The 25062-nt window shown below is 47.0% G+C and overlaps 1 protein-coding gene across 1 annotated transcript in view; it reads right to left on the bottom strand.

Moving 5' to 3' along the window:
• T265_09891 (hypothetical protein) overlaps positions 1 to 25062 on the bottom strand; it is a gene marked incomplete at both ends in the record, with an annotated part of 70947 nt that overhangs the window by 18353 nt on the left and 27532 nt on the right. Inside the window, 2 exons of the mRNA XM_009176103.1 lie at positions 3203 to 3563; positions 23756 to 23862. Of these exons, the coding sequence (XP_009174367.1) occupies positions 3203 to 3563; positions 23756 to 23862 (468 nt within the window). The remainder of the gene's footprint in view (positions 1 to 3202; positions 3564 to 23755; positions 23863 to 25062) is intronic.

Below are 25062 nucleotides of genomic sequence, written 5' to 3' on the forward strand. Positions count from 1 at the left end.
GAGTGATATGCCTCCCTTATCCAGGTAAGGGCAACCTGGCAGTATCCCAGCCCTCGTGCAACCTTCGAATGGCATGGCAGTTAGGCACCGAAAGGGTGCTAGTGCTGAACGAACGCCTTTTTTACACCACAAGTGACGTAAATTAGCAAATGTGGTTCAAAACTTCGAGTTTCTTTCGCTGACTTCCTCAGACACAGAGCCACAGCCTCCAGTGATTCTCTTCGAATTCTTAGGAGACTGTTCAGGGACTGTATGTTCTCGAGCATGACTTTACACTTTGAAGGTGCTAGGCGCATGCCGAAAGATCGTATGATGGACACTTTGTTCAACAGAGCTCGTGCCACGGCATTATCTTCAAAAAATGAGGACAATGTAGTCCGCGCACTCAGGGGCGTCTCACCGGCAACAATTTTTACACCGGGATTTTAAAGACCTTGCAGCATTCGCCTCAGTATTTCATCATGGATGAAAATCCATAATGATGGGAAGATTGGACATTCTTGTTGGACACCACAGTTGTGGGCATGTCTAACAAACACTCGAGGTGTGTGGAGATTTCGCCGATCCACGCTGAAAAGCCGAAAAGCACTGTACAGCTGTTTCATCCTTATGAGGAATCATCAGCAGTGCGTATCAGCATAGATTGGCTTCACTTACAGGACGAAATCTCTACAAAAATCCCTAATCTCCTCACACTACCAACAATCTGTAAGTAGCTCAGTGGAAGGATAAACTTCACCCGATCAGTGAAACCTCTATCTGAGAAGTGGTTACTCGACGAGCCAGTGAACACGTGTGACCGCGTGATGTGGATCCCGTGATTGAACGATGAGCGGCGCTATATCCTGTCTAAGTGCGAGTTAATCACACTGCTGATCAGCCACTCGTGGCCGAACGGTTAAGTGTTCAAACTACTAGCCGGGAGGTCGCAGGTTCGAGACTCTTCGGAGTTTTCGTGAGATACGCACTGCTGATGATTCCCAATAAGGATGAAACAGCTGTACAGTGCTTCTCGGCTTTTCAGCATAGATTGGCTTCACTCAAACAACGAAATATCCACAAAAATTCCCAACCTCCTCACACTACCAACAAACACTCGAGGTTCTGTGCGTCACAGATAGACGAACATGGAAAATCTTAGCTGACAAGAATGGACATGAAACAAAAGTCAGATGAGCAAAGTGGATGTTATGGGAACACAGAAAAGGCGATGAGGACCAGTCGTTCGGCTGTAACACTCAGTGCCCAGTCGAAAAGCATGGTCACAGACATAAAAAGTGAATGCAAGCGATGAATGCGAGATTATCAGTCTGTCTTGAACTCGAGACAGCTTAGTGAGTAATGCAAGAACTTACTGACCAGAAGGTATGTGGTTCGAATTCAATCCCGGCGAATCGACTGATCTTGTATGGCATTAGGCGAAGCGCCTGCCTTCTTCAGGTGGCATGGCAGTTTGGCCCCGAAGGTGTCTTACGGCCGAACGATCATTATCCACATTTACCTTACAAACAGTTAGGGGCATCAACCCACCCATAGCGGTAAGGACCGGAGATGATCGGAATAGGGCTTAGGATATCATAGTTAGAATGGAAAGCAGAACACTGGATTTATGGTATGAACGATGAATGGTGTCATCTCTCCTGAAATAAATCATTTCAGCACGCAATTCGGGATCTCTTCGTATCGAACCGAACTGGATCACATGCTCAGTAATGGTTGCCTAGATAACTTTCAAGAATTTGGATGTTCCATGCTGAATGGAGTTGATAACGCCAGGAAAACAGAGGGCTATTAATGCCTATGCTGCGAGGGGGTGAACGATTGTTTGAAAAAAATACCCGGGGTCAAGGGTTCGGAGGAGGGAAGGTAAATTGACTGGCTCGTTCCGGACATTCGACCTGAAGGAAACATGAGGGCTGGGTTGCCGAAGCCTAGACAAGGGGAGTCGAGAGGCAGAGGTCGAGGCGCGGTCAGAAAACTCGCGCTCCAACCACGGAGCCATCTCGCAGTTTCTATTTTACATTGAATCAGTGGCACGTGACGGAAGCTGGTTTCACATCATGATGATACAGTTGTAGTAGGCAAATGGCGGTGAGGTATTTCACTAACAGCCTACTTACTGGACAAATTTGTGACGAGCATGGTGGTAGTTAGTCAGTAAACCGATATAGGACTTCAGGGATTTAATAATTCAGTTGCACAACGATCAATACTGGAGTCCGCATCGTCTAGATAGATGAACACGCCACAGGTGAACCGCACCCATAAGCCGTCAATCGATTTCCTACGTTAGCTTCTCATCGCATCACTGCAATAATAAGCAGCGAAACGTCACAGTCCACACCGTTCCTGCCCACTAGCTGGTGGTGACAGGTTTGAGTGTTAGCATAACACAGTTTTCCTGTAATACCGACCAGTTCTGCGTCACAAGTGGAACACGCTGAGAACCCGGCGTGCATCGGCGCCGCTACAACACTGAGTGGATCGAAAAAGGGGCTAAAATCGCGGTGGGATGATTTGAGTAGTCAGGTGACCGCCGAACTCTCCGGTGTATGGAACACATGCGACGACTTTCCCCATCTCCCAAAAGAAAACAAATTTGACCAACCGTTGCCGCCTTGCAATCAGGTCTTTGAACATAAGCTTTGGTTGAGGATATTTGTCAACTTCCTAACTACGCTTGGTCTACCGCACAGTCTTAGGAAAAACAAAGTAAAGATGCTGGATAAGGAGACACTGATAAAGAAAGCAGCCTGGTGGAAGAATTGGGTGTTAATTCAGAATGACGAGTCTGACCACGGATTAGGTGGGAGGCAGTAAACGTTACAGACTAGAGTTATTACAAGGGTTTGAATGAATTCCCAAAGGGTTTTGATTTTCTGTGTGGTGTCAACGGCAAGCCCACAGTGTGTGGAGAAGGCCTAGGCCTTGGGGTCTACGAAAGGTTAAGGATAACACGATTGGTTGGCGTTTCAAGTCGAACCAGCTGGCTACATACACATATTTAGATAGATGTCCGTGAATGACAATCGCTTACCTAGAAACAAAGATGACATCGCACAGTTTAACCTTCATACCAATCAAAGACGAATCAATATCAACTTATGCCATGCAATGGAGGTAACGATGTGCCCGAAAAACAATATAAGCAAAGCAAGACATGGCAAAGAAGCTCTTCACGCACTAGTTCTATGAAACTTACTGTACGAACTGATGGCAACAAATAAGCCAAAACTCGCAAGTGGTGTTCTTTACGGCATCCAGGAATTCACCCTCATCACATAGACCAGCCGAGGAATTGCAATCTCCTGAGCATCTTCTCTTGCGGGAGGACAAGTCAGCCGCCAGCGATGAAGCACCGGTCGTAGGGTGAGGACGCATCATAAGAACCCCTTCAGCTGAATGACTGGCACAACTGGGGGAATCTGACAGACCAGTTATCGATCCGAGCAGTTGTGCAGAGTCACGCCTCGTTAGAAATGCAAGAAAACGAGCCCATCGATAGGCTCCCGATTTCGATCTTAGACGATGCAAAGTTGTGATCACCGGTTCAGATTCCGAAACTAGAGGAATGAACAACAAGGGAAGGAGTTGACAGATATTGCACACGGCTCCTCCGGTATTTTCAAGAAAATGGGGCGGAAACAAACCCAGCAAGCAAAACTAACGTTCGATTAATTTACTCAAAACGAACATTATGAGCACAACTCACGTGTTGTGGCGAGTTTACAGTGATACCTGTTAGGGGATGATCCGATAGCACATGAATCCAAGTTACCTCGGAGAAGTGACCAGATTATCTCTGGGCGTAGCACCTACTCACATTGGTAAATGCTCCCCAAGGGAGACTACCTCCGATCAAGATCGCTTCACTCAGGTTGCATGAGATGCATCACCTGAATATTCACCAAATCTACCAACAAAGTTCATTTCAGATGTCTTCGTTACACAAAGTTCGCTTCCGTGGAAAACACGGTGTGAAACAAATGTGCGTTGAGCTCTCGCGTGTTCTGAAACCTGTGACACAAAGACAAAATCGTCCACAAAACGGTGCTGATGATGTCTGGGGACGAAAAAGTTGCTCGTATGGTGGATGAAGGGCGTTCTCTCCCGAATTAGCACCAGTCAGTATTCGTACCAGGTGTATTTGACACGTGACAGGGGTCGTATGGAACACTTATTTTATTCAAGGGGGGCGAGATGGCCCAAGTGGTTAGAACGCGAATTTACTGGCCAGAAGGTCCGTGGTTCGAACCCGACCCCCGCCTTCGAATTCCCCTGTTTAGGCAACCTGGCAGTATCCCAGCCCTCGTGCAACCTTCGGGTGGCATGGCGGCTAGGCATCGGAAGGGGGCTACAGCTGAGCGGTTTTTTATTGATTCAAGATGCCCTGCGCCTCATACGTTTGTTTTAAGAGGGAACTGCAAGTGTGTGGCGAAAATTCAATTACCTGCGGTACGAAAGTGATCAATAACTTTCATCCACACTGTGTGGTTCCTGTCATAGTGCGTTCCTGATTCAGAAGCCCCGTATCGGTTATTCTCTTTGACACAATGTATCAAGTGGAGTTGAGCAAAACTAGCGATCAGCTAGAAAGCCCATTTGATGGAACGTAAACATAAATTTTTAGGAGATACCTGAGTGAGTTATATCTTTGTTCAAAATGGCCAAAATAAAACCTGTTGATAACGTGACGTTATAGAAACCAGCCATGGGGTAAATAATCATCAACGCAAGTCTGAGAGGAAGTGAAACGGGACCAGTGACCAGTTCAACTTTTGAACCAAATTTGAAATCACTGAGCGTAAATCACCAGGTGTAGCACCATTTCAGCACCTAGCTGCCACGACACCAGGAAGCACGAGGGATAGGATACTGCCAGGTTGCCCAAGTCTAGAAGGGGAAAGTAGAGAGGCAGAGGTCGGGTTCGAACCACGGACATTTCGGTCGGTTAATTCACGCTCTAACCACTGAGCCATCTCGCCCCAGTTACGAGGTTTAACAAACAATGATGAAAGAACTCAACGATGCAGGAATGTTTTAGTTATTCATGTGTCCCTTCTTGAGGAGTACGAAGTTTAGGACTTTTCTGAGACCCATCAATTCGCAAGAAACATAGTGAGCGAACAATTGTAAAAAAAAATGCTACCGCTTATTCGATTCTTCTAGTACAGGGAGTTTGGAAAAACCCTTAGCAACGGAGTTTCCCAAGGTATCCGCTGAACAATTAGGTATAAACCCATCTGTAATGTCATTCCCATACCCTGAAAAAGCAGTTCTACTGTCCGACTAATCATATCTCCATTTGTCTGCTCCTCGGAAAGTTGGGGAATGAATGGCATTAGTTAATAGGGCAAGGACGATGGTCGATTTAATGGGGAACAAGAAAACCATGAGAGATCAATGGCTGGCTGATAAACAGACAGATACAGTTGTCTCCGGCTTCCTGTCGAGCCAAAAATAGAGCACTGACGTCATTGTCTGCTAAAAATCGACAGGCAAAATGTCAAAGTTGGGGAAAACCTGTGTAGATAAGTGGAAACTCTGGGGATTAGTCTGGTAGAGTGTGGCAGCAACCGAATTAAACCAACTGAAAGGACCAACCAACAGATAGTCACATTTGAGAGGAAATCAGTCACAAATGGATGGTCTTTTTCCTAAACAAAAAAATGAGTGATGTTACCGTGCGCGAATTACTTGCAGCGCCTTCTAGCTTGTTTTCCAACAATGATGGTAGAGGCTTTTCTTTTACTGATTAGATTCGTCCCGAATTCGTGGATCATCCAGGCTGAAGAAAACGTTTCTCGTGTAGTGTCATCAAAAGCGTTGTGAATTCTTAGCCCCGAATTAATTCGGGGCTACACTTGTCACGTTACCAAGTCCTTTTGTTTGATCCACAGTGTTTGAATGGCTCTTTGAACCTGTCCATTTCAAACAAGCTCCAGGTTAGGTTCCCCGTATCGCCCAGCTGTAACACCCTCCCGGTGCCTGGATGCCATGCCACCCGAGGGAAGCACTAGAGCGGGGATACTGCCAGGTTGCTCAGGCCCAGACAGGGGAAGTCGGGAGGCAGAGGTCGGGTTCGAACCACAGACCTTCCGGTCAGTAAATTCGCGCTCTAACCACTGGAGCCATCTTGCCCCCTAGGTTCTCCATTCTCTCGAACCATTGCAGTACTTTTACTATTCGGTCATCTACCAAGTTTATTGGTGACAATGATGGGTATTGTCAGTAAATCAACTTAGTTCTATCGAATTTTCAGATCCGCATGTTGTCATTCACTGTGAAAGTGAACAAAAACACTTAGCACGATTCTCCATAGATAGTGGGCATTCCCATACAGCTATCGATTTGTGCTGAAAAGCCGAGAAGCGCTCTATAGCTTTTGTTTACCGAAAATCATCACAAAACACGATGAAGTCTCGAACCTGCAACCGCCCGGCCACCGCCTAACCGTTTGGCCACGAGTGGTGTGCGATTAACTCACACTTTATCAGGGAAATAACGCCATTCAGTGAAATCCACATCACGTGGTCGCGTGTTGACCGGCTTCCCGAGTGACCGCTTTTTTTCGATGGAAGGCTCACGCAACCCGTGGATTGTTCCTCCTGGTGAGCTACCTAAAGTCGGTTGATAGTATAAGGAGAATTGGAGATTTTAACCAACATTTCTTCCCCGAAGTTAATCCGTGTCCAAAAACAGACGAATTATCAAAACACAGCTCATCATCATCATCACCACCATTGTCAGCTGTAATAACGGCGTACTTGTCGTACAGTGGTTGTAGCTGCAACAGGTTCGTTCACAGATGATTCGGGGAGGTGGGGTAGAAAAAGAAAGCGTTCAGCTGTAGCACCCTTCCGGTGCCTAACTGCCATGCCATCCGAAGGAAGCACGAGGGCTAGGATACTGCCAGGTTGCCCAAGCCTAGACAGGGGAAGTCGAGTGGCGGAGGTCGGATTCGAACCACGGACCTTCCGGTCAGTAAATCCGCGCTCTAACCACTTGGGCCATCTCGCCCAACTTTGTTCCTCAGAGTTTAACTGCTGTTGGAATACCTAAGTGGAGCGATGGTGGGGTAGGTAGCCGCGCATTATAGTCATGAGCTGATAAATTAGTGCGTAAATATAGTACTGCAGGCGGACCGTTAACTGGGGGGAATGGGAGAGGGGCTATGCATTGAGGGCAATAGCTTGGATGCAAGAGCGCCAGTAAATACGCGACTGGGCCATGTCTGACAAAGTCTCTAATCACTGATGTGATCCGTCTCGTGGTCCCCATCCAGGAAGACGGCAGTGACCAGCGCAGCTGAGTTTGTTGGTGATGGCTTTCACACTTCGGTGCCAAGTCATTGTTGGACCGCCTCTGGTTCTCTTCCACCCTTCACGTGGTTGTGAGAAAAGTGCCTTTAGAGGGAGTTGGTCGACTGGTACATGCAGTACGTGACCAAGCCCGGCGCAACCCATGCAGTGTGATCAGTTCATCTATCGAGGGTGAGTTATTTCTCCCGAATACCATTCGACGAACTTCAGCATTGCTGATCCGGTGTTCTCACCAGATTCGGGTAATGCTCCGGGGACATCGATGGTCAAACACAGAAACCACGGCTAAAACTGAACGAAACCGAAACCAGAAATCCGAGCTTCCCAATTCAGTGGATTTTTCCGTTGGAGTCTGCTTAAACACCGTTGTGCGACCAAGCTCCTCCAGAGCTCCGGAACTGGTGAGAACGCTAGTTGGAATTTGGATGTTGTGCCTTCTTAGACCCCAGGTCTACTATCAACGAAGTTTCGGGGAAGTTCAGAGGTTCCTAGTGAAATTCAAACATCTGCCATGGTTCGGTCTGGAATACTGAACGCCGGTCATCAGTAACGACATGAAAGTTCAGTACTGTGAGATCAGTTCCCTCGCCCTACAAATGAAACAAAACGCCACCAGTGAGCGAGACGCGATACGCCAACGAGTGGCCAACATCTTTTTCCCTATTATCAGAATAGTTTCGGCCGAAAGGAAAAGCAAAGTGGTCTTTTACTCATTATTCTACCATTTAGCTGGATTTATCAACGATTTAGATCAGGGAATTAGAATTAGGCGCCAGTTTCTATTCGAAACCGGCGCTATTTTTGAAAACGCGCGATCCATTGTTGGGAAAGGTAAAGACCTTAACTGAAGAGTTCATTTCATTTGTACACTGTATATATACAAACAAATATTTCATTTTATGTCCTAGTTATGAAAGCACCCTGTGGTTGGAGAAATCGCCTGTCTAAACCCTAAGAACGGTGTAATGAGGATAGATTGTAGTGGCTGTAGATTGTGTGTACGTGGGTCACATGACAGTACAACTAGAATTGCGCCAACTTCGAGATAGATAACTACGTTTACCTGATCGTGAGGAGTCAGCAAGGAGCACATAGCTGTGGCGGATGTGAATTGATTGCTTGACTGTGATTCTCTGACGCAGCATCTGAATTTCACGTTATGACACAGACGAAAAACGTGGCTGATTCAGTTTTGACATCCGTGCCTCTTGACCACGGTGAACCGGCGACCATCATCATCGAGAAGCTATTGGTCCGAAAGGTGTTCGTTTTTTAAGATTCCTAGTAGGTTCGGTATCCGCACTGTTGTCTACCATACTCAGGTCAGAAACCTGAAGAGAACATTCCGTTTACGATGGCTGTCGACGCTATCCTTTGGATTGATACTGTTATTAATCTGGCGTTAGTGACTGTGTACTTTCGCACATGTGTACGGTTGTTCAACGTCACCCTGGTTAGACACTACCGAAATCAAAATTAGTTCGTTACCTTTGTTTTTTTTCTATGGCAGTTTGCCGAACTCCACGCGTTCACACACTGGGCACATCTCGAGTAACTGAAATCCGACTGTAGCTATGTTTCTGTAAGCTACGGTAATCAATCAGCCTTACTAACGAAATGTTTCTTAATTTGTCGAAAAACAACTTTTTGAGGAATGATCATGAGGATATGACAACAACTCCACCGGAACCTTAGAGGAGCCACTTTGTAGTTCCTGAAGTACAAGGTTCCATCACAGTGATAATCGATTTGCCAACGAACGACGTAGAGCAATGGAGTTGACTACTGACGTCACTATCAGACGATGCTCGCTAGTGTCTTGACACCTCTGAATAATCGTGCTGGCCTAGATGAGTGAGTTATTCTTTGTGATTCGTTGCGGTTAATTGTGTACGCTGATGAAGTAAACAGGAGAGGCGAAATTCCTGCATCGGTCACCTGACGGAGACAAACATGTAAGGTACAGTCGACGATGAGATGTCACAATATTATCATCAACATCGAAAGCATGACATCGTGTCCAAAACCGATGCTTCACTGCCGTACAACCATGATACAGTTCATGGTGGGCTGGGACACTGCCAGGGCGCCCACACCTAGACAGGAGGACGATTAAGGTCCTCAACAAAGCCTTTGGTTAAAAAACCTAACCGCAAGGCAGCGGTGTTTGGCGGGAAATGCAACTGCATTACCATTTCCACGGAAGAAGTCGCCACATGTTCCAACCTCCAACCTGGAGGGCCAGGAGACTGTGTTCGTCAGACCTCTACCCATGGACCAATCCGGTATGAGAGACTCTGTGAGTGTCACGGGGACACTCCCCAGTATAGCTCAATGGGTCGCTGAGGTGCGCGAACCGTCACACCACGGTAAGGTTCAGTCTCTTCGTGACGCTGTCACCATATCAGTTATCAACGTATGAATAACCGAGCTTTTATAAACCAACGGTCCGATTATTGAGAAACTTGAATCCCGTCGATGAATCAGGTTCAGCTACCTAGATGACGGCATTGCGACACTGGTTGACCAATCCGTATGCATGAGAGCGCAGTGCACCTTCCAGAAGACAATCCGGCACGACACACAGCAGCACATTGATATGTCGTCGGTGGAATAGTTAGCTTACAACAGTTTCGCTTTTTGTTTGTTTTTCGTAACCCGTATAATTCCTGTTGAGGTCATTACCAGTGCGACTCAAGATAGTACCAAGGAAAGTGGTATGCAGGTGGGATCAGTCTGGAAGAACAAATGACACGCGGTACACAGATCGCCGCTGCAAGTGGAGATATCGCTGTCACGGAATGAAGCACTGGAGCAGCCCAAAAAGTGATAAGCCACGTTACGATAGTGTCCGTTGGCTAATGTTGGTGACACCTGAGTATGACGAATTTATCATAGATGAATAGGAAGAAGGCTCGGATGGTGGAGGGGCGAGTCACTACCTCCCAAGAGAGTCCATGTTTTATGCCCCAAGTAATGGATATAAAAAAATCGTTCAGCTGTAACACCCTTCCGGTGCCTAGATGCCATGCCACCCGGGGGAAGCATGAGGGCTGAGATACTGCCAGGTTGCCCAAGCCCAGACAGGGGACGTCGAGATTCAGAGGTCGGTTTCGAACGGACCTCTCGGTTAGTAAATTCGCGCTCAAACCACTTGGGTCATCTCGACCCTATGGATATCTTAGTCCGTGATTAATAGCAGAATTCACGTTGCAAGCTTATGATAGCAACTGCAAACGACGTCGACTCGGAATACAAACCGATGCACCCTGGACTGTTAAAAATCTGGCTAAAATAGTTGGATGAATTCAAATTCGAGATCCCCTATCCAGCTCCCTTATCTTACAAGGGACAACATGCGTTATTCCAATGTCACTCAGTGGACACTTCGATTAAGAAACTAGCAATCATGCTCTGGGAGAGCATTTAAGCACTACGCACACGTTTTAATGAACGGTATCTCGAACGTTGTTGAAGACAAGGGCATAATCAACAGCAATGTGGCGGTAGTAAGTACTCTCTAGTAAATAGCGGAAAAAAGCCTAATGAAAGCTACCAACAGGAAGGCGATCCTAATCTCTAAATGAACTGAAATAAAGGCATGTGGACAAAATGTTGAAGACGCTCTCGCCCAAATAGATCGAGCAACTGCAACCCAACACAAGATCAGTGTACGGCGACACACTTCATCGGGTGGATCTGGCTAGAAACTGATAGCAACCTCGGCAAACTGCCACTCCATTACCGACAACTGTCCATCACCTGCAAACGGCACCGGGTGGGAAGACAGCCACCCCTTTGACTAATCGATACTACTTTATGTGAGCATACCATTGTGATTTCCCCGCAAGATTCCTACCGGCCAGAGTAGACGGTGGTTGGGCATGTATGGTGTACGCTCCATCACCCGGTAACTCTTATTCAACAATGAAGATTTCGATTTGTTATCGAGCAAGAATTCCGTGGCGGACAAGCTACAGTCAGCTAACAGTCCGTGTTCTGAAGAAGCCAAATGAGCGTCAAAGAGGATCCAGCTGGGACTCTTCTGAGGTTGGACGCTAATCGTTCAGCTGTAGCGCCCTTTCGGTGCCTAGCTGCCATGCCACCCGAAGGAAGCACGAGGGCTGGGATACTGTCAGGTTGCCCAAGCCTATACAGGGGAAGTCGAGTGCCGGAGGTCGGGTTCGAACCACGGACCTTCCGGTCAGTAAATTCGCGCTCTAACCACTGGAGCCATCTTGCCCCTTAGGTTCTCCATTCTCTCGAACCATTGCAGTACTTTTACTATTCGGTCATCTACCAAGTTTATTGGTGACAATGATGGGTATTGTCAGTAAATCAACTTAGTTCTATCGAATTTTCAGATCCGCATGTTGTCATTCACTGTGAAAGTGAACAAAAACACTTAGCACGATTCTCCATAGATAGTGGGCATTCCCATACAGCTATCGATTTGTGCTGAAAAGCCGAGAAGCGCTCTATAGCTTTTGTTTACCGAAAATCATCACAAAACACGATGAAGTCTCGAACCTGCAACCGCCCGGCCACCGCCTAACCGTTTGGCCACGAGTGGTGTGCGATTAACTCACACTTTATCAGGGAAATAACGCCATTCAGTGAAATCCACATCACGTGGTCGCGTGTTGACCGGCTTCCCGAGTGACCGCTTTTTTTCGATGGAAGGCTCACGCAACCCGTGGATTGTTCCTCCTGGTGAGCTACCTAAAGTCGGTTGATAGTATAAGGAGAATTGGAGATTTTAACCAACATTTCTTCCCCGAAGTTAATCCGTGTCCAAAAACAGACGAATTATCAAAACACAGCTCATCATCATCATCACCACCATTGTCAGCTGTAATAACGGCGTACTTGTCGTACAGTGGTTGTAGCTGCAACAGGTTCGTTCACAGATGATTCGGGGAGGTGGGGTAGAAAAAGAAAGCGTTCAGCTGTAGCACCCTTCCGGTGCCTAACTGCCATGCCATCCGAAGGAAGCACGAGGGCTAGGATACTGCCAGGTTGCCCAAGCCTAGACAGGGGAAGTCGAGTGGCGGAGGTCGGATTCGAACCACGGACCTTCCGGTCAGTAAATCCGCGCTCTAACCACTTGGGCCATCTCGCCCAACTTTGTTCCTCAGAGTTTAACTGCTGTTGGAATACCTAAGTGGAGCGATGGTGGGGTAGGTAGCCGCGCATTATAGTCATGAGCTGATAAATTAGTGCGTAAATATAGTACTGCAGGCGGACCGTTAACTGGGGGGAATGGGAGAGGGGCTATGCATTGAGGGCAATAGCTTGGATGCAAGAGCGCCAGTAAATACGCGACTGGGCCATGTCTGACAAAGTCTCTAATCACTGATGTGATCCGTCTCGTGGTCCCCATCCAGGAAGACGGCAGTGACCAGCGCAGCTGAGTTTGTTGGTGATGGCTTTCACACTTCGGTGCCAAGTCATTGTTGGACCGCCTCTGGTTCTCTTCCACCCTTCACGTGGTTGTGAGAAAAGTGCCTTTAGAGGGAGTTGGTCGACTGGTACATGCAGTACGTGACCAAGCCCGGCGCAACCCATGCAGTGTGATCAGTTCATCTATCGAGGGTGAGTTATTTCTCCCGAATACCATTCGACGAACTTCAGCATTGCTGATCCGGTGTTCTCACCAGATTCGGGTAATGCTCCGGGGACATCGATGGTCAAACACAGAAACCACGGCTAAAACTGAACGAAACCGAAACCAGAAATCCGAGCTTCCCAATTCAGTGGATTTTTCCGTTGGAGTCTGCTTAAACACCGTTGTGCGACCAAGCTCCTCCAGAGCTCCGGAACTGGTGAGAACGCTAGTTGGAATTTGGATGTTGTGCCTTCTTAGACCCCAGGTCTACTATCAACGAAGTTTCGGGGAAGTTCAGAGGTTCCTAGTGAAATTCAAACATCTGCCATGGTTCGGTCTGGAATACTGAACGCCGGTCATCAGTAACGACATGAAAGTTCAGTACTGTGAGATCAGTTCCCTCGCCCTACAAATGAAACAAAACGCCACCAGTGAGCGAGACGCGATACGCCAACGAGTGGCCAACATCTTTTTCCCTATTATCAGAATAGTTTCGGCCGAAAGGAAAAGCAAAGTGGTCTTTTACTCATTATTCTACCATTTAGCTGGATTTATCAACGATTTAGATCAGGGAATTAGAATTAGGCGCCAGTTTCTATTCGAAACCGGCGCTATTTTTGAAAACGCGCGATCCATTGTTGGGAAAGGTAAAGACCTTAACTGAAGAGTTCATTTCATTTGTACACTGTATATATACAAATAAATATTTCATTTTATGTCCTAGTTATGAAAGCACCCTGTGGTTGGAGAAATCGCCTGTCTAAACCCTAAGAACGGTGTAATGAGGATAGATTGTAGTGGCTGTAGATTGTGTGTACGTGGGTCACATGACAGTACAACTAGAATTGCGCCAACTTCGAGATAGATAACTACGTTTACCTGATCGTGAGGAGTCAGCAAGGAGCACATAGCTGTGGCGGATGTGAATTGATTGCTTGACTGTGATTCTCTGACGCAGCATCTGAATTTCACGTTATGACACAGACGAAAAACGTGGCTGATTCAGTTTTGACATCCGTGCCTCTTGACCACGGTGAACCGGCGACCATCATCATCGAGAAGCTATTGGTCCGAAAGGTGTTCGTTTTTTAAGATTCCTAGTAGGTTCGGTATCCGCACTGTTGTCTACCATACTCAGGTCAGAAACCTGAAGAGAACATTCCGTTTACGATGGCTGTCGACGCTATCCTTTGGATTGATACTGTTATTAATCTGGCGTTAGTGACTGTGTACTTTCGCACATGTGTACGGTTGTTCAACGTCACCCTGGTTAGACACTACCGAAATCAAAATTAGTTCGTTACCTTTGTTTTTTTTTCTATGGCAGTTTGCCGAACTCCACGCGTTCACACACTGGGCACATCTCGAGTAACTGAAATCCGACTGTAGCTATGTTTCTGTAAGCTACGGTAATCAATCAGCCTTACTAACGAAATGTTTCTTAATTTGTCGAAAAACAACTTTTTGAGGAATGATCATGAGGATATGACAACAACTCCACCGGAACCTTAGAGGAGCCACTTTGTAGTTCCTGAAGTACAAGGTTCCATCACAGTGATAATCGATTTGCCAACGAACGACGTAGAGCAATGGAGTTGACTACTGACGTCACTATCAGACGATGCTCGCTAGTGTCTTGACACCTCTGAATAATCGTGCTGGCCTAGATGAGTGAGTTATTCTTTGTGATTCGTTGCGGTTAATTGTGTACGCTGATGAAGTAAACAGGAGAGGCGAAATTCCTGCATCGGTCACCTGACGGAGACAAACATGTAAGGTACAGTCGACGATGAGATGTCACAATATTATCATCAACATCGAAAGCATGACATCGTGTCCAAAACCGATGCTTCACTGCCGTACAACCATGATACAGTTCATGGTGGGCTGGGACACTGCCAGGGCGCCCACACCTAGACAGGAGGACGATTAAGGTCCTCAACAAAGCCTTTGGTTAAAAAACCTAACCGCAAGGCAGCGGTGTTTGGCGGGAAATGCAACTGCATTACCATTTCCACGGAAGAAGTCGCCACATGTTCCAACCTCCAACCTGGAGGGCCAGGAGACTGTGTTCGTCAGACCTCTACCCATGGACCAATCCGGTATGAGAGACTCTGTGAGTGTCACGGGGACACTCCCCAGTATAGCTCAATGGGTCGCTGAGGTGCGCGAACCGTCACACCACGGTAAGGTTCAGTCTCTTCGTGACGCTGTCACCATATCAGTTATCAACGTATGAATAACCGAGCTTTTATAAACCAACGGTCCGATTATTGAGAAACTTGAATCCCGTCGATGAATCAGGTTCAGCTACCTAGATGACGGCATTGCGACACTGGTTGACCAATCCGTATGCATGAGAGCGCAGTGCACCTTCCAGAAGACAATCCGGCACGACACACAGCAGCACATTGATATGTCGTCGGTGGAATAGTTAGCTTACAACAGTTTCGCTTTTTGTTTGTTTTTCGTAACCCGTATAATTCCTGTTGAGGTCATTACCAGTGCGACTCAAGATAGTACCAAGGAAAGTGGTATGCAGGTGGGATCAGTCTGGAAGAACAAATGACACGCGGTACACAGATCGCCGCTGCAAGTGGAGATATCGCTGTCACGGAATGAAGCACTGGAGCAGCCCAAAAAGTGATAAGCCACGTTACGATAGTGTCCGTTGGCTAATGTTGGTGACACCTGAGTATGACGAATTTATCATAGATGAATAGGAAGAAGGCTCGGATGGTGGAGGGGCGAGTCACTACCTCCCAAGAGAGTCCATGTTTTATGCCCCAAGTAATGGATATAAAAAAATCGTTCAGCTGTAACACCCTTCCGGTGCCTAGATGCCATGCCACCCGGGGGAAGCATGAGGGCTGAGATACTGCCAGGTTGCCCAAGCCCAGACAGGGGACGTCGAGATTCAGAGGTCGGTTTCGAACGGACCTCTCGGTTAGTAAATTCGCGCTCAAACCACTTGGGTCATCTCGACCCTATGGATATCTTAGTCCGTGATTAATAGCAGAATTCACGTTGCAAGCTTATGATAGCAACTGCAAACGACGTCGACTCGGAATACAAACCGATGCACCCTGGACTGTTAAAAATCTGGCTAAAATAGTTGGATGAATTCAAATTCGAGATCCCCTATCCAGCTCCCTTATCTTACAAGGGACAACATGCGTTATTCCAATGTCACTCAGTGGACACTTCGATTAAGAAACTAGCAATCATGCTCTGGGAGAGCATTTAAGCACTACGCACACGTTTTAATGAACGGTATCTCGAACGTTGTTGAAGACAAGGGCATAATCAACAGCAATGTGGCGGTAGTAAGTACTCTCTAGTAAATAGCGGAAAAAAGCCTAATGAAAGCTACCAACAGGAAGGCGATCCTAATCTCTAAATGAACTGAAATAAAGGCATGTGGACAAAATGTTGAAGACGCTCTCGCCCAAATAGATCGAGCAACTGCAACCCAACACAAGATCAGTGTACGGCGACACACTTCATCGGGTGGATCTGGCTAGAAACTGATAGCAACCTCGGCAAACTGCCACTCCATTACCGACAACTGTCCATCACCTGCAAACGGCACCGGGTGGGAAGACAGCCACCCCTTTGACTAATCGATACTACTTTATGTGAGCATACCATTGTGATTTCCCCGCAAGATTCCTACCGGCCAGAGTAGACGGTGGTTGGGCATGTATGGTGTACGCTCCATCACCTGGTAACTCTTATTCAACAATGAAGATTTCGATTTGTTATCGAGCAAGAATTCCGTGGCGGACAAGCTACAGTCAGCTAACAGTCCGTGTTCTGAAGAAGCCAAATGAGCGTCAAAGAGGATCCAGCTGGGACTCTTCTGAGGTTGGACGCTAATCGTTCAGCTGTAGCGCCCTTTCGGTGCCTAGCTGCCATGCCACCCGAAGGAAGCACGAGGGCTGGGATACTGTCAGGTTGCCCAAGCCTATACAGGGGAAGTCGAGTGCCGGAGGTCGGGTTCGAACCACGGACCTTCCGGTCAGTAAATTCGCGCTCTAACCACTTGAGCCATCTCGCTAAGGTCGCTAAGGACGCTAAGGCCTATCTAGGACAAACAGTGATGAAGAGGTGGATAAAGCTTGTGTTGCGAAAACCCGCGAGGAGAGAAGCTGACTCTCAATTGCCAACCAGCCCACTTCGGTTCCACAGCGCGATTTGTGTTCGCGTGTCCAATCACCACTGCATTTCTAGTTTTCTTTTCTCAAAGACACCCTGTTCATCTATCTCCCACTAAAGTACGAAGACAGTGTGGCTCACGACATCGTTGTAACACCCCAGTTCGACGGCTACCTCAAAGCCGAAAAATCGTTCAGTGTCCAGCTACCACGCGACCCGAAGGAAGTAAAACGGATGAGGTAGTGCCCAAGTCCAGGCATGAGCAGTCAAGCTGCTGAGTCGAACCTTCCGGTCACTGAGTCCGCGCCTTAACCATTAAGCTATTCCGAGCTCAACATGGCGCCTCTTGATCGAAGAATCTCGGGTTGGAAAAAGCAGGCTGTGGCAAGATACAGAAAGAGCGAAGAAAACACTAGTTAAACAACACACACGTACACTTGATAGGAGAAGGCTGCGCGTAATTATGCACATAGTGAGTAGTATAGCACGGGGTTGCCTAATGAAATGTCCATGACGGGGAAATTGGTCAGCCGACCAGTTGAGCAGTTGGTTGATGACATCGATTGACCACTTTGAATAACTAATGAGAAGCGTGCATTATTTGGGTGCATAGGATGGCTTGGGGAGTTTGGATTCTGGTGTACAAGCACCGAAAGGTTTGGATAAGGCCAGCAAGATTCTGCGTGACGGATGTAAATTCACAATTTAAGCCTACCAAACGGATTGTGTGCACTTGCGAATCTCAACCGCTTAGACTGATAGTTCGGATCACGTCAGTCACGCGGCAACGTTGTGGAATACGTAATTTGATCGCAACAAGGATGAGAAATGAGACGAAGCAACAAAAATTGGGGTTCCTGAGGCATTTGACCACCAAGGATTATGCTCAATGAAGCCAACAGAAAAAGAATTTCACAACAAACAACGCAGCTAGGAGTATTTTGCGCGGACAAAGATGACCTCGGTTGCGCGTACGATAGACGAATCGGATGAGAATCAGTGTCAACGATATTCACACGATTAGATAACAGCCTTCGACGAGTTCCGACATTCAGCAGACCGCCTAATTATTTCGTATGAGTTAGGGGGGATAAAGTATTAATAAAGTGAGTGGTTTGGTTGCTAAGCAACGCAGACTCATTTCCTACCTTGTGCTGAAACCGCGGCTGTAGGTTGATCAAAGTGTTGTGTGAAAGAGAGATCCCGGAGCTGGAACCAGCACTGTCATCACAATAGATAGTAAAGTCACTATCAATACAGAAGCTTCACTGCCGTACGCCCTTAAAATGAAAGAAAGAGTGAGGGAGGAAAGGATCCAGCGATAACCTCATTTCATCACTGTCAGCTGTATTAACCGCACATTTGACGTAGAGTGGTTGTAGCTGCAACAGTTTCGTTCACCGATGATTCGGGGAGGTGGGATAGGTAGCTCCGCGTTGGAGGCAGGAGCCGATGAATTAGTGCGTAAATACAGCACTGTCAGTGGACTGTCAAGTGGGGGGTTGGGAAGGGAGCTATGCATTGAAGGCAATAGCTTGGATGTATGAGCGCCATTAAGGGCGTGACTGAGCCATGTCTGACAATGTCTCTAACCATTGATGTCTCGGGGTACCCATCCAGGAAGATGGCAATGACCAGCGCAGCTGAGTTTGCTGGTAATGGCTTTCACACTTCGCTGCCAAGTCATTGTTGGACGGCCTCTGACTCTCTTCCAACCTTCATATGGTTGTCCGAAAAGAGCACTTCGAGGAAGTCGGTGGAATGGCCCACGCAGCACGTGGCCAAGCCAGCGCAACCTATGCAGTGTGATCAGTTCATCTATCGAGGGTGAGTTATTTCTCCCAAATACCATTCGACGAACTTCAGCATTGCTGATCCGGTGTTCCAACTAGATTCGGGCAATACTCCGAAGACATCGATGGTCAAACTCTGAAAGTCTTTTGACGACCTTAGCGCGCAGCGACCAGGTTTCTGATCCATATAGTAATATGGAGCGCACCGCAGCATTGTAAACTCGACCCTTGACGAATAAGCCGTCACGCCTATGCCACAGGTGACGCAGGTTCAAAAAAGCTGCTCTGGCCTTCCCAATCCGGATGAAAATATCTTTCGCGACACCATCGGGACTGATACAGCTGCCCAGGTAAACAAATTTGTCTGCTATCTCATTTAGGTATTCTGAGATGCCTACACTTCCAAAGACTAAGTCAGGTGTGAGACTAGAGCACGCGGTTGACAGGGTTTGGACAACGGTGAACGATTGCTTCAGCTATGTGCTGACCACATGCTGTTTTCGTGCAGTACTAACTTCCGAAATAGCTTAAGTCGTCTGGTCACATGATGTCCTTCAAAAGCCCCGTGGCTCCGAAATTAAATTGATCACAAAGCTATCAGTTACCGATGGCGCGGATCAATAACTGACTGTCGCTCGTTTTGGAACACATTTGTGGATTTCGACCACGGATCGTCCGGAATCGCTTCTCGCTTCGTTTTCCAGGGGCGCAACAAATGCAAACAAATCACTTGGCAGCCGAAAGTCCATTAGATACGGATGTTAGACGGATTCACCAGAACCGTCTTCCGGAGTCTCTTCCAAATGCTCCACCATCATATGTGTATTCGTAATGGGAAGAGATCGCCAACTCTTTGCACAGCGCTGGAAGTTTGACTTGTGACAAGGCGCTACCAGGAGGCGGCTGTCGGACCGGACAGTGGCACTGCTTAAATCTCGCAGAACTATCCGAGGCTGTTCCCAATATATAACTTGACGCGACGAACTATTGAGCGTGCGAGCTGACTGTGAAGTATGACGGACACAGAAAACCAAATAAATGGAAGCGGTTCAGAAAACCGGTAGTGAACAGAAATTATTTAAGTCGATCCGTGCGACCAGTTCACGGAAAACACCTGTAAGGAGTCATGAGGGCTGGGATACTGCCAGGTTGCCCAAGCCTAGACAGGGGAAGTCGAGAGGTGAGGTCGGGTTCGAAAAACGGACCTTCCGGTCAGTAAATTCGCACTCTAACTACTTGGTCCATCTCGCCCCCAAGGAAACCACCTGTGACCGAAACCATGAAGGATCGGAAAGGAGTGACCATCTTGAATAAAGAAGAACGCCTCGATCGATCAGCAAGCAACCATTGAGTTCCGCGTCGAAGCCTCCTTGAGATCGGGGAGAAACAGTAGTTGCGAACCGAACTCGGTTGTCAGTTGGTCAACAACCACTAGACGTACACGGGCTATCACTCGCTCGAAACAACAGAGACTGTCTTGCTACCAAGCATTAGTATTCGCCGCTAAATAGTGCAGAGAATACCTCTGAGGAAACTGCTCACAAGGTTGCTGAAAACTTTTCGACAGCCCACGACCGGTTTCGATCCTCTTGGGGCTCATCAGGTAGGTGCAACCTTATGTTCCGCTTGAACCCAAACTGGACTGTTTTTCGAGAATTAAAACTCATTTGCAAATCAATTTGGTTTTCACGGGAGACGCAATTGAGTCTCTCGTTTACGATATTCTACAACTGAATGTGCTGAGGACCGTTAAATGAGGCCGATCAAGACTTTAATCATCGTTGATCCGAATGGAAACGACTTCATTCCGCACAAAACCGACTTTCGTTTTCACGCTAATCTACAGTTTCTACAGTATAGAATACAATGCGTACTCCAGGAATTGACGATCGAGTCCATAAATACCGTGGACACAGCTCAAGATAGCTGAGGCGCATACCTACTGACCAGCAGGTCCGTAGTTCGAACCCAACTGCTGACGACTCATTTGCGAACGGTCTTGCTTAATCTTTTTTCTAAAGAGGAATGTTTATCCGTAAATGAGTTCTTCTGAATACAGGCTGTATTGTGAAGACAAATGGTAGAAAGACACAATGACGTCAATAGCTATCAATACACCATGTTAGTTGGTTCTCGGTCACGTGTTGGAGACAACTAATAAACCATCGTTTCTAGGGAAGTAACGGAGTGCTATGCGATGGAGTTTTGAACAATCGCCCTGCTTACTATTTTCAACACACACACACACAAAGCATAAACTGCAGTGATTATTGATCAGGTGGCGGTTGATCCGTTCGCCGAGCCTGGTAATTGACTTGCAAATGTCTTGCCACCATACGGGGAGACATTATCAGTGCGCAGTTGGGTGGGTACTTACTGTGTGTAGTTGTATAGCATTTGAGGGTTATCGGTTGTTGGTCTGTTCGCCGAGCATGGCAGGTGGATTACAAACGGTTCATCACCAATCGAGGTGACATCATCAGTGTGAGGTTGTGTGGGTGAATACCTCCTCTCCTGCCTGTGTTCATATGGCTCCTAAACAGCATCTGGTAGCTCTGAAGGCGGTGTTCGCATAGTTTGATTGGTCCCCTATGGGTTGGTCTCTTGTATTTGATTGGTTCATCGGGCGCATTCGATTACACAGTTCTGTGTGTGATTGTTCTGTTGTGATTCGTTCGTTTTCTTCTTGTTTTGTGGTCTGGATTTGTTCCCTTGATTGGTTGATTTTGTTTTTGGTGGTTTTCATTCCTTTGATCCCGTTAGGCCGTTGATTATCGTTAGATTTCTTGATTTCCTACGTAGCTCAAGGTCCCGTGACTGTGTAGTTCTTTTGCTCGTAACGGCTGATAGATAGACTGGGTCAATATCGATGCGTTTATTGATCCATTTTTGTGTGGAGTACCATGTCTAGGCAAACTCTCGCTCCCGTTTTGATCTTGAGTAAGCAAGTATTTGAATACTGTCCAAATTGAACTTTTGTCCTTCTCTGTGGATTGAGACAAGTGATATCGGGTCATGTCTTCTGCTGGCAAGCTTGTGCTCATGTATTTTGGAAGCAAGTTTCCTTCTAGTTTGACTAATATAGCGTTTGTCGCAGTTTTTAGACCACGTTCATCTTCTTCACTGCATCCAACCTCCCCTTTGGTTTCGGTTTTCCTCAACGTGTTTGCAGGCTCGAAGGCGACTATAATTCCATGTTGCCGCAGATGTCGTGCAGTCATCTCCGCGAAGTTTCTGATGTACGGCAGTGTTATCTTCCTCTATTCTGGTTGTGTCAACAAATTAGCTTGGTGGTGGTCTCGTAAGTACCTCCGTATGAAATCCCTCGGGAAGCCGTTACTTCGGAATGTCTCGTAGAGTCCTCGCTCTTCTTTTTTCTCTTTGCCTCTGTTGTGTTGCAATGCGTCTCGATCCGTTTGAATAGGTTTCGAACACAGCGCCGTTTGTGGCAGTTCGAATGGTTGCTGTGGTAATTGAGAATCTGGTCTCTTTGCGTTTCTTTCCTGTATACTTCAGTTTGCAGTTGGCCGTTTGTTGTCCTTGTGACGAGCACATCTTGGAACGCCAATTTGTTGTTCTTCTCCGTTTCCATTGTCAAGGAACACGTCATTCGCTCGTAACAGTTCTTTTTTTCTTTATAATAGCAAATGTGTCGTCCACATATCGTACCCATATTTCCGGTTTGATACCTGGTAGCACGATCCACGATAAATCCAGAGATTAGTGACCCCATTGGCATTCCTCTGATTTGTTTATAGTATTCTCCATTCAACTCAAAGTAGATCGTCAGGCACAGATACAAGAGATTGGGACCATCCCAGATTTATAGGGAACCAATCAAACTTCACAAAGACCGCCTTCAGAACTACCAGATGCTGTTTAGGAGCCATATAAACACAGGCAGAAGAGGAGGAATTCACCCACTCAACCCCGTACTGACGATGTCACCTCGATTGGTGAGGAAACGTTTGCAATCCAGCTGCCAAGCTGGGCGAACAGACCAACAACCAATCAGCGCACCCGAGCCACCTACATCTCACAACACTGGTTATCTTTCAACGTGACTTGCAAATCGGCAGGCAGCGTTTTCGTGTGGCGTCGTTAGTTCGCTTGTCGTTGGGTTGTAGTATGTATTTTTTGAGTAGATTGATTATCCGAATAGCCCTCCGGTCTTTGTATCGTTTCTTCTCGCTTTTATTGGCCCCTTCTCAAGTTGCACTGCGTTGCGGTCTGACCTCCTCGAGATTGGTCAGTCTGGAGCACCGCCCTGTTGTCTCCACGGTAACCAATGGTGTCTTTTGGTGGTACTTTGACTTACTTTCTCCAATTAGATAGATATGTCACTTTGAGTCGGACTTTCCTGCCTGTTCTGTGAGTTCCTCGTCTAGTTCTGGCACCTTCCCGTTCTTATTGGTTGATAAATGAGGTCAATTTCGATTCAAATGGACGCATCAATCTGATTGGGGGAGGCGCCTAATCTATAAATCAAGGTACCATATTAAACACATGCGGACAAAGAGAAGGCACGAAATGCGCATCGATGATGTCTCCTCATGTGGTAACGAAGTGTTTGCAATTGAGTTCCAAGCACGACGAACAGATCAATAGCCACCTGATCAACAGCCAATCAAACTCAGCGGAGCTACCAATATTCCGACACATATTCATATACTGCATAGTGAAAGAATTATGTTCGCTACGGAGATGTACTGATCACCATTTCGCAACCGTTAGGAAGCTGGTTGTCCACTAAAACATTCTTATTTTCTAGCACACGAGCGTGATGATCTCACCCCTCCCCCAAGCAACTTTTCCCCAACAGCGTGCCCTTGTTCACTGCAGTGAATGCAAAGGAGATCCTGTTAGACACTCACGAGAATTGAGTGCGTCAGCCACAAACTCCAAATCGTCCGGATGAACGAGGTCCAGCAGGGTGTGATCCAGTAAGTCCGCCTGAGTATGATCCAGAGCAGAGAGAAAACTGAAAAAGAAAGTAACGCGAGAGAATGAAAAGGGAGGCTGTAAACATCTATCACGCAATGGAAATTATCAGAGAATGTGGTCAACAGTGTGTGAGTGAGTGACATCCGAGTGGTTAGAGCGCGAATTTACAGACCAGAAGATCCGTGGTTCGAACCTGACCTCTGCCGCATCTCGACTTCCCCTGCTTAGGCTTGGGCAACCTGGCAGTATCCCAGCCCTCGTGCTTCCCCCGGGTGGCATGGCACTTAGTCACCGAAACGAAAGGGTAGCTGAACGATTTTTTTCAACGTGGTATCAGTACCACATGGAATTGTTTCTTAATTATGGTCAACATTACCGAGTCAAGCAAATTACGCATTCGTTTGATTAATTCAATAAAACAAAGGTAATTGCGTCACTGATAGACGAGAAGTAAGTGATTACCGCAAAATGTGCATTACACGGTGGCAACCACGTTGTTGATCAAGATGGTAGTGTCAGATGCCAAATGGTGAAGCACAGTTAAGTTTGGAAACGAGTATGAAAAGGCGGCATTCCACATTCTGTAATTTCGCAATATCCTATTCTATAATATAAATTCACCAAAGTAAATGAGGGTAGATAGTTCAGCAAATACTGTACGCTTGAGCAACCAAGCGAGAGCAGCCAGATAGAGGAAAGTGTGAAAAATGAAGCTATCGTATCACAAATATAACCTCATGGTGGTCCTGTCGGACCTCCAAGTTCCAGGTTTCGTAGATGCGTGCTCACTAGGGATACGGGGAAGTTCATCTAATTCGTCACCTATTGGCTGAGTGATGAATAGGTCGGAATTTACTGTATTACGACAAGCCACCGAAATAAGAACGCATTCACCTCATAAGTTTGTAACCTAGATTCCCACTGGTCAGATGAGAAGATGAACGGATCTGACTGCCGGTTCGTTTGCCAAACTGGGTAATTTGATCGCAAACGATTCACCATCAGCTGCGGTGTTTATCTGGGTAGCTGTATAAGTTCCGGTGGACTGGCTGGAAATGAGATTATTTATCGAATCGGAAAGGCCAGGGCAGCTTTTGCCAACCTCCGATACCTATGGCGCCGACGTGATGGGAGCTGGTCTGTCAAGGGAAAAGTTCATACTGTGGTGGTGCGATCCATACTGCTTTGTCGAACAGAGACGTGAACTTTACGGGCACAGGACATACGGAAGATGTCA

The sequence above is a fragment of the Opisthorchis viverrini genome (assembly GCF_000715545.1).
Source record: "Opisthorchis viverrini unplaced genomic scaffold opera_v5_317, whole genome shotgun sequence".
NCBI classification, from domain to species: domain Eukaryota; kingdom Metazoa; phylum Platyhelminthes; class Trematoda; order Opisthorchiida; family Opisthorchiidae; genus Opisthorchis; species Opisthorchis viverrini.